The following is a 9,007-nucleotide window of genomic DNA, read 5'->3' on the forward strand; positions in this document are numbered from 1 at the left end:
CACCATGAAATATTTGATCGACAGTTGATGAGAATTACTCTGCGAGAGGATCAAACGTTTTCGAAAGGGCATTATTTTTGGAACATATCCTCAGATAAGTACGAATTCTTGTAGGAAGCAGCGTTTTTGACAGGAAGCTACCTTAGAGTGTACATTATTTGCCATGTCACGTCTGGGCAACAGCTTTATATGACATTGCAATCATTTGTCAACTCAGAGATCCGTAGGAGAAGCTTGGACAGACCACAATTAAACCTGCCTTCGCGTTATGTGAGCTATTATAAGAGGGTTTCTGCACCTGGTTGTCACCAATCGGCGAAAGAATTAAATATGATCATTTGGAAATTAATACAAATATTGATATTCTATACGATAGGTGATAAAATCGATTTATCACTGAATTAATTTCTCTTTTACTCTGTTTTACCCGTTTTCAGAAACTATGGTTGCAGTGGAACCCCCGCTCATTATGGCACTGCTTTTGGCAATTTATTTGAACGCGTGGAATGGAAATTCTAGTGCCTTCGCTACACAAGGTGGGAAATGAAGTTGTTAATGTCATGCTGAACTTTGATAATGTTCCCGGAGCCTCTTAAACAGGCAAGAGCAGATCGCAAAAGCGCAAACGAAACTTGAGTTCTTATCCAGGAGATGGCTGTGGAATATTGCTCTTCTTTCTTTGAGGCAATGAACTCTGCCGATCTACAGTGAGACCTAAGACATTATTTCCCCATCCCACTCGTTGTCGTAAAAACCAGCGGGGTGAATGTTCCTCTTTCCACATAAAGTACTCTTCTAGAATACTGGCGCTTTTTCTCGTACCCATGTTCCGGTACGAGTGGGCATTAGGGTGACAAACCCTCACGTCAAATAGTAATATTAATTATAACGATAGTAATAATAATAATGATAATAACAATAATAGTATTATTACAATTTCTACATTGTTGAAAAAAAATAGATAATGACAAAGGTGTACTGACACTACTATTTCTTTAGAATGTGGGGTTTTGGTAAACAGCACATTGAAAAGTCCAGGATATCCATTTAGATATCCAGCAGGTATGGATTGTGAATACTCTGTTCCTATTCCACCCGGAGGGCCAATGGGAATATATTTCGTTGACTTTGATGTGGAGTTTCACCCATCATGCAGGTAAGATAGTCCTCTCTGCCACGAATTGATTATTTTTTCATTGCAGGCATCCGGTCCAAGAGTTCTGTTTCTGCTATTATGTTTTGTATGCTACTCTTGCAAAATAAGCTTCATAAAAAATTCAAACTAGGGCAGATGATTTAGCTGAAGCAAACTTTACAACACTCGTCCAAAAAATGCAAGGAAAACTTCCTTCAAACCTTCGTATCATTAGACAAGAAAATATTTCGTCATTTCCGTTGCGTTTCTCTATATGTGACCCTCCACAGGATTTCAGGGAATAATGTGAACGCACGCACACGGCACGTTATGATACGCTCGCACACTAGTGGCATAACACGCTTACCGTGCAGATATGCGCATAACAACAATTGATTTTAAAAAGTGTGTGTTGTTCAGATCTGGCTAACACGGTATAGAACTTTGTTATTACAACACACTAGATTTTTTTGTTCCTTTTTTAACAGTAAATTATTGTGAAAATGGTGTTTGTACAGTGTATTACTTACAAAATACAGGCGAAAATGAAGATCTTCTGTCCTATCCGAAAGTTGTAATAAAAAAAAGGAAACATCCACGGCAAATCACGGCTCTTTCCCCCAGGATTTTCACAAGGAATTCAGTGAACACTAGGTCCGGAGGAGCTCAGTTTGAACACATGAATTACTTTTTTAAAACTTAATTCTTACCTGTAATATATAAATCCTTACCGCTTCTGTAAGTACCGAATCTTTGTGAATCCTTTCGCAACAGATATCCGGCTCTATGTCCCTACGCGGTCGCTGTTCGTCACTCTATGTAAACCGGCATTTTTTAAATAAATAACTGCTAGTTAGCTAGCGCAAAACGAAGCTTTCCTAGAGAAGCCACGAATTACTTATTGTACGCCGATCTTGGCATCTTACGAGCTCTTAGTCTTTAGAACTGCGGTCTATACCTTGCGCAACGCAACTGTAACGCGAGGATAATTAAAATTAAAATTGTCAAAGATATTAACGAGTTTTTCAGTTCGCAAACTGAGCAAACTTAAAAGTTTCAAACTCCTCTGGACCCTGTGCGTGCATTCACTTGCTTTTGGTTTCCATAGTTAAAACATTTGCACGCACAAAGGAACAAGCCAACGCTTCGTAATCGTTCATTATCAAGTTTCAAAATGCAACCTCAAAGTCATGAATTCTCATACTTTCTGAACTGCGGAAAAGATTCAGAGTCCCTGGCAGAAGATTGTTCTCGCGCTAGACCAACAGAAGTGGAAGATGATCAACTGTACGTCTACGGTTCTGACAGCAGCGACAAAACTGATCAGGAAATTGACTTCGATGTTGACATTAACTTTTCGGAGTGTGATTTATCTGAACGATCGAAAGTGCAGGCGTGTGAGTTGTGAGTTTTTCCTTTCTGAAACAAAAGCTCGGTATTTGGAACAACTTATTATTCTGAGACAAAGTGAAATTAAGTGTATCCTCGATCGCGCGTACATTGAGTGACTTTTCTTTTCTGCATCTACAAAAACTTAATTATTATGGGAAAAGTGAATTGAAGTGAACAGCATATAACAAGTATTTGACTACCGAGCTCCGACAGCATATATTGAACCTGACAGAAGTAGTTAAGTAGTTCACAGCACTCAAGTGTCTCCATCAGCATGAGTCGGAGCCTACTTCTATGCCGTCATTTGATGATGATTCGGACTTCTCAACGCTGAATTCCAAAGCAATTGCATCTCTGGTGAGTTTCTGTAGCAGCCTCCCTGCTCAGACTTATCAGAAAACAGCCACATTCAGTAAATAGCCCACTGAATTTCAGCGTCCCGTCCTGAGCACACTCTGTCAAAGCCACAAAGAAAACCTGTCGCTCGTGCTTTCTTCGCCAATGGTGCCATCAAGACCACCTCTGCAGCCTTTTGATCAGAACGTCTCCCTAATAGTATCAGGCAGCCACGGTCCAACGAATCAGCAGCGAACCAAAGTAACCGCAATTGTAGCGAAGGGAACTGAGATGTTTACTGCCGCCCTTGCTTCTGTTGATGTTCTCTTCACGGACGACGAGATGGCCAGGTGCAACACGTCAGGAACTAAAGATTTCCAGCAGTTGGATAGCGGAAAATCAGGCTTTCTTGTGTCCGTTTTATAAAGGAAGTTTGACTCGCTATGTTTGAGTGAGCAGTGAAATCAGATAGCCGCTCGCATTAACACGAAATGTAGAGGAAAGAGGAGGACTCTTATTCACAGACTTAAGAAAACTAGTTTATTATTTTATTATGTTTAGTCTATCATTTAACATGAAAACATTATGGGTCGGTTAATTGAACAGAGTTTAGCCATTGTTCAACAAAACTGCCTTCTGAGTTATTTTGATTTTGGCTGATCCTCGTAAGTAAACATTGCTAACTATTAAGAGAATAAAGAGGGCATGAAACGCAAACTAGAAAATCATTTATGTGCCCAAAATAATGCATTTACAAAAAGGTTAGGTGACGACAGTCAAAGTAATCTATAACGCTTAAACTTTGGCAAATAGACTGTCTGTTTATAACAAAAGGGTATAGAAGATATTTCATTATTTTGTAAACTCCATCCGTAGAAAGAAAAAAAACGACGACGCTACCACTGCACCACACGGACTGTCGTACTTGTCGGTTTACAAATTTAACAAAATAAATAAATAATGCCTCGGAGACTAGCAGAACAGACAAACACGGTGAGAACACCGTTTACACTCAAGCCGTTTGCTTTGCATCATACAGGTTCGCTCTTATTATTTTAAAAGCTTGTGCTTACTACCTTCAAAAGTTCATGCACGATTTCAAGAGCAGAGGAGTCTATTCGTTCGGCCCGTGTTTCGCAAGCTGTTTTAAGAAAATGAGGAATTCGAAAATGTAAGAAAAAACTCAAACACAGTTTGAAATAATGCACAACAAGTCGAGATAGTCCTTAATGTTTGGCGAATTAGTTGCACTGAATACTGAGTATCGTACATCGGTCGGGCGTATCGGTAAGCTAAAAAGCCTTAAAGCTTAGGACATACTTCTTGTACAAATCGAAAGCAACTTTAACTTTAAGAAGCGTGTTATAAAATTGGCACGGTCACCGTGTTATATCGTGCAAAGTTGCAAGCAAGATCTTAACCCGTTCCTTTGTTTCTAACGTGCGAAGCAAGACAATGGCTGCCAAGTTAATGAGGCAGGTAACTTAGACGCAGCTAATGTGTTAAAAGCTCGTTCTTTTGTGTTAGCGTGATAGTGAACCGTGAGCGTGCGTTCACCTTATTCCCTGAAATCCCGTAGAGGGTCACATATTAGAAACGATAGTTAAATTTGCCAGCTTAATCCCTAGCTATTTCTCGTGGTTTCCAATTAGCTCAACGACTTTTAACGTCGTTTCAACTATCAGTGGATCTTTAAATTGTACTTTATTCTTTCATTCTATCTTTGTTGAAGATTAATTACAGTCAAGTAAACTCGATCATGGATAATATGTTTTTCTGTGAAAAAATCTTCAATTAATATTTTCCTCATTAGTTATGACATAGTGAAGATTGCTAATGATCAGAACTATATCCTTGGTGAATACTGTGGTCGAAGGACTGGGCAGACAGTTGCAGTTTATGGAAACTTCGCCTTGATAACATTCCACACAGACTCCTTTGTCGGAAAAAGAGGATTCTTCTTCCGTTTCAAAACGGTTCCAGCTGGTTTGTATAATTCTTAGGATGGAAATCTCTCAAAATATTTAATGAAGTGGTGACAGTGTGATGTTATCTCAAAGAGAGAAACAAAATAATTATACAACTGAAATGGTTTTTTATCAGCGGCGTTACTGAACCTCTCATGGACAATGGCAACTATTTCTTATGGATAATCACATGATTTCGAGTGCAATTTGGGAAAAATCAACCCAAGTAAATTATTTAAAAGCTAACCAAATTGCACGAGCTCCTAGGGTAAGTTCAATGTGTAGTTTATGAAAACTTTACGAGTCCTGATTTATCCCAACTTGCACGAGATAAAACCGTGTGATTACTTGATAATAATATACATGCAAAAATTTGATTCAGTTTTGATTGGTGCGGCCACTTACCTTTGCATTGTTTCCAGAGTCGTGGGGATCCTCCCGCAAGAATCAGGATCAACTTTAAACTTTAAAAAATTGAGTATTTGCGATCTTTCTCAGTTAGAATTTGCTTTACACGAAGACTATCACTCTCGCAATGTAATCCCTGTATTTCGTACTAGCTGTTGCGTAAAATCTGATATAATTTTGTTCAGGTCCTCTAGTTCTTACCTTTTAAACATTTTTGCCATAGCCGTTTTTGGGAGTCCATGCGTCACCGACATTTAGCCAGTTGTTTGCGCTTTGTTGGAAGTTTTTGATTTTAATCAAGCACAGGCGACCCAAGCTCGCGTCTCGAGAAAAAGCCAACGATTAATTCATGAACGCGTCACGCGTTGTGTGACTCGGTGTTAAGTTACGAGAGGAACTGTTGAAAATTTGAACACCTTATAAGGAATAGTATGGGGAACGAAATATGATCGATTTACAACGATAAATATTTCAAAATATGAATATTTTACACGTAAAATCATAACACTTACTCGCATCCCAGGTGTCCGTTGTGGTTTCCGGCGTTTTCTGCTGTTTTACCATCACTTTTATTCCTGTCAAAAGACGAAGTCAAGGCTGCACACTCCGATTTCGACCGTTGTCCATGAGCTTGGGCGGCCTGTGAATCAAGACGTCGTTATTTCTCCCCTAACCTGTCCGCCATTTCGTTTTTATGTGCTTTCGCCACTTTCCCACCAATCAATTTTTTTCAACTTTTTGCAAGTTATTGGATAAATTGACATGTCTTTAACCAATAAGCAACCTGAATTTTTTTCCATACATGTTATTATAAAACGAATGCGGAGAGATATCGTGTATTACCAACTTCGTCTGACTACGAGCTATTTTGCATTTCATTTTTTTATGCAACTTTTCTTTAGCCCCACCCAAAATAACCTTACCTGCCGTTGTGGAAGCTCTCCCAGGTTACAGAGTGAAAATTCCAGTGACTGGAACTCTACCGATATACACAGCAGTAATAAGAAGCTCTACCGTGTTGGTGAACACAACATATGCTGCAGCCTTTCAGTTCTATAATGAGTCAAATTGCACCTCTGTTGCCTTTAACAAGTATGGATATGATACGAGAGAGTTCTCTGTGATTTTAAAAGGTAAGGATATTTCATAAATCTAAGAACATGACTCATCCGAGTTAAATAAGGTTCTGAAAATTCTGCTCCTACAAATGAACCTGTATTAACCCTTCACTGCAACAATGACGTACTGAGCACGTCCTCTACCACGTACTCAATACGTCCTAAATCATAGCACTTAGATGGATAGTTCTGCAAGTTGAACAAACGATCAAACTGTAAACAATTAAACCCATATGGAATGGCGTGGTGACCGCTAAATACAGGTTAGCTGCATAATACAGGATCCTCAGATAAGGGGTATTGAAATAAAGATAAACAACTTACTTTGATTTTGGGAGATTTCGGTAGCCACGATTACTATTATTATTGTAGATAAAAACGATCTTCACATTAATGAAAACTACTTATTAAACAGTAGTAAAAATAAAGTCTGAGAAAAAAGATTTAGGCCCGCGCGGGGTTTGATCCCATGACCTTTGCGATACCGATGCAGCGTTCCACCAACTGAGTGAAAATAAGGCCGGGAAGATGGCGCTTCTATATTCATTTTTTCATTGCAGTTCACATGATTTTTATATATTCACAGTCCTAACTATTATTGCTGCCGCCATTACTACAACTGCTATTTATTTTCCTCTACACTTAGATTCAACTTCATAACGCTTTGTTCTCAACTTAATGTCAATGGTGTTATTGACTGGAGTTTATTGATCTGGAGACTTTATTTAATCAGTTTTGCTGGTTTTCCTTTCCCTTACTTTCCTTTCTTTCAGAATGTAGACATGCCTGTTCTCCGAGGTTCAACAGTGGCACTGGAAATAAACTCTTATGCGAGAAGGTGACAGCAACACAACTTAAGAGGTGTCTTTCGCCGTTGACGGAAACATTGTAAGAGGCTGTGCATTGTAAGAGGCTGATTGACAACAAGCTAATGCTCAGGGCACTTGTACACCGGGATATGAACCTACAGTAGACTGCATTTTTTAAAATTAGATTCATTAAGGACTAGACTAATAATTATCGTTGCTTTGTATTAATAACATGCTTGAGCTCGAGAGCCGTCCTTTTCATTTCAAAACTTTCGGTTGTCTAAGATAAACACCCAAAGGTACAGTTTGAAAACAAAAATCTGTCTGAGTTAAATGATAAGAGTTTTGAGAGAAAATTATAAGAATTATATGGCCATATGTAAAGAACTGCTGCTCCTCAAGAGGCCGATTGTTTGGCAACTTGATCAACCTGAAAGGGCTGTGAGTGAACACGACTTTGTCTAGGTTTTCTATTAAATGGAAAGGCTTTCTCTGCAAGAGCTAAGAATCAGTTTAGCTGAGATTATTGTGACACCTCTGGGGCTCAAACTTGTGCAATAAAGTAACCTTAATGAGTCGATGTTTTTACAGGGAGCTGGAGGCTAATAATATAACCTTTTTACGTGAGGAGTTGTCTGACAACTTGATCAACTTGGGGTGGCTGTGAGTTAACACGAGTTTGTTTAGCTTATCTAATAAACTTAAGAGGCTTTCTCCTTAAGAACAAAGAGATCAGCCTGAAGTTATAAGGGGAACGCAATGGCTCAAAACGAGCAATAGTGAGGAAAAATTCATTTACTGTTGTCAAATTTTGCTATATGTTTTGTTGAAAGCCGTCATTTTTAGTCTAACCCAAGTAATCTGGGATGTAATCTGTGCCCTTTATAAGGTCATTTCGCAATTTTTCATTGCACACAATTACTATGCAACTGTCGTGCACATTTAAAAAATAGAGAATCTTCCTGTATAGTCTGACCTCTCAAGAAAGGTAAAACGTCCCTTTAACTGGCAAGCAGCTGAAGTAACCGTAAATACCTTTTCATTTTCTTGGAATTAAGGAAATACCCCTTCTTCAATTAAAAAAATACAAAGCCATCCCCAATGTTGGAAAAAAAAATTTTGGAAAAGCGTTTTTAGCAAGAAGTCAAAATATTATTGTACTACGAGAATTATATGTCTATCTATAAAGAACTGCTGCTCCTTAACACGCTCTAAAACTCCCTTTTCATGTATCAAAACTAATAAAAAAATAAAATAACCTGAATGAGTCGATGTTTTAACAGGGAGCTGAAGGCCTATAATATAACCTTTTTACCTGAGGGATTGTTTGACAACTTGATCAACCTCTACCGGCTGTGAGTTAACACGAGTTTCTTTAGCTTATGTAATAAACTGAAGAGGCCTTCTCCCAAAGAGACAAGAGATCAGTCTGAAGTTATTGGTAGAACGCAAGGGCTCAAAACTAGCAATAGTAAGGACAAGTTCATTTACTGCTGTCAAATTTTGCTGTATGTTTTGTTGAAAGCCGTCATTTTTAGTCGAACCCAAGTAATCTGGGGTGTAATCTATAATCGAACCCAAGTAATCAGTGATGTAATCTATGCCCTTCATAAGGTCATTTCATAATTTTTTATTGCACATACTTACTGTGCAACTATCTTGCACATTTGAAAAACGGAGGCTTTTTTTATGTAGTCTGACTTTTGAAAAAAATTAAAACGTACCTTTAACTGGCAAACAGGTGCGGTAACTGTAAATACATTTTTTTTCATTGGAATAAAGGAAATACCCCTTCTTCAGTTAAAAAAGGCAAACTCATCCTCAATGTAAGGAAAAATGAGC

The 9,007-nt window shown here is 38.4% G+C and overlaps 1 protein-coding gene across 1 annotated transcript in view; it reads left to right on the forward strand.

Moving 5' to 3' along the window:
- The window catches only part of LOC149043139 (uncharacterized), a 49,962-nt gene extending 41,542 nt beyond the window's left edge, over nt 1–8,420 (forward strand). Inside the window, exons 3-6 of the mRNA XM_089211367.1 lie at nt 1,000–1,156; nt 4,677–4,849; nt 6,141–6,371; nt 7,130–8,420. Coding sequence (XP_089067493.1) covers nt 1,000–1,156; nt 4,677–4,849; nt 6,141–6,371; nt 7,130–7,248 — 680 coding nt within the window. The 3' untranslated portion in view covers nt 7,249–8,420. The remainder of the gene's footprint in view (nt 1–999; nt 1,157–4,676; nt 4,850–6,140; nt 6,372–7,129) is intronic.
- The last annotated feature ends 587 nt before the right edge of the window (nt 8,421–9,007 follow it).

The sequence above is a fragment of the Pocillopora damicornis genome, chromosome 7 (assembly GCF_964200805.1).
Source record: "Pocillopora damicornis chromosome 7, jaPocDami1.2, whole genome shotgun sequence".
In the NCBI taxonomy this organism is placed as follows: Eukaryota; Metazoa; Cnidaria; class Anthozoa; order Scleractinia; family Pocilloporidae; genus Pocillopora; species Pocillopora damicornis.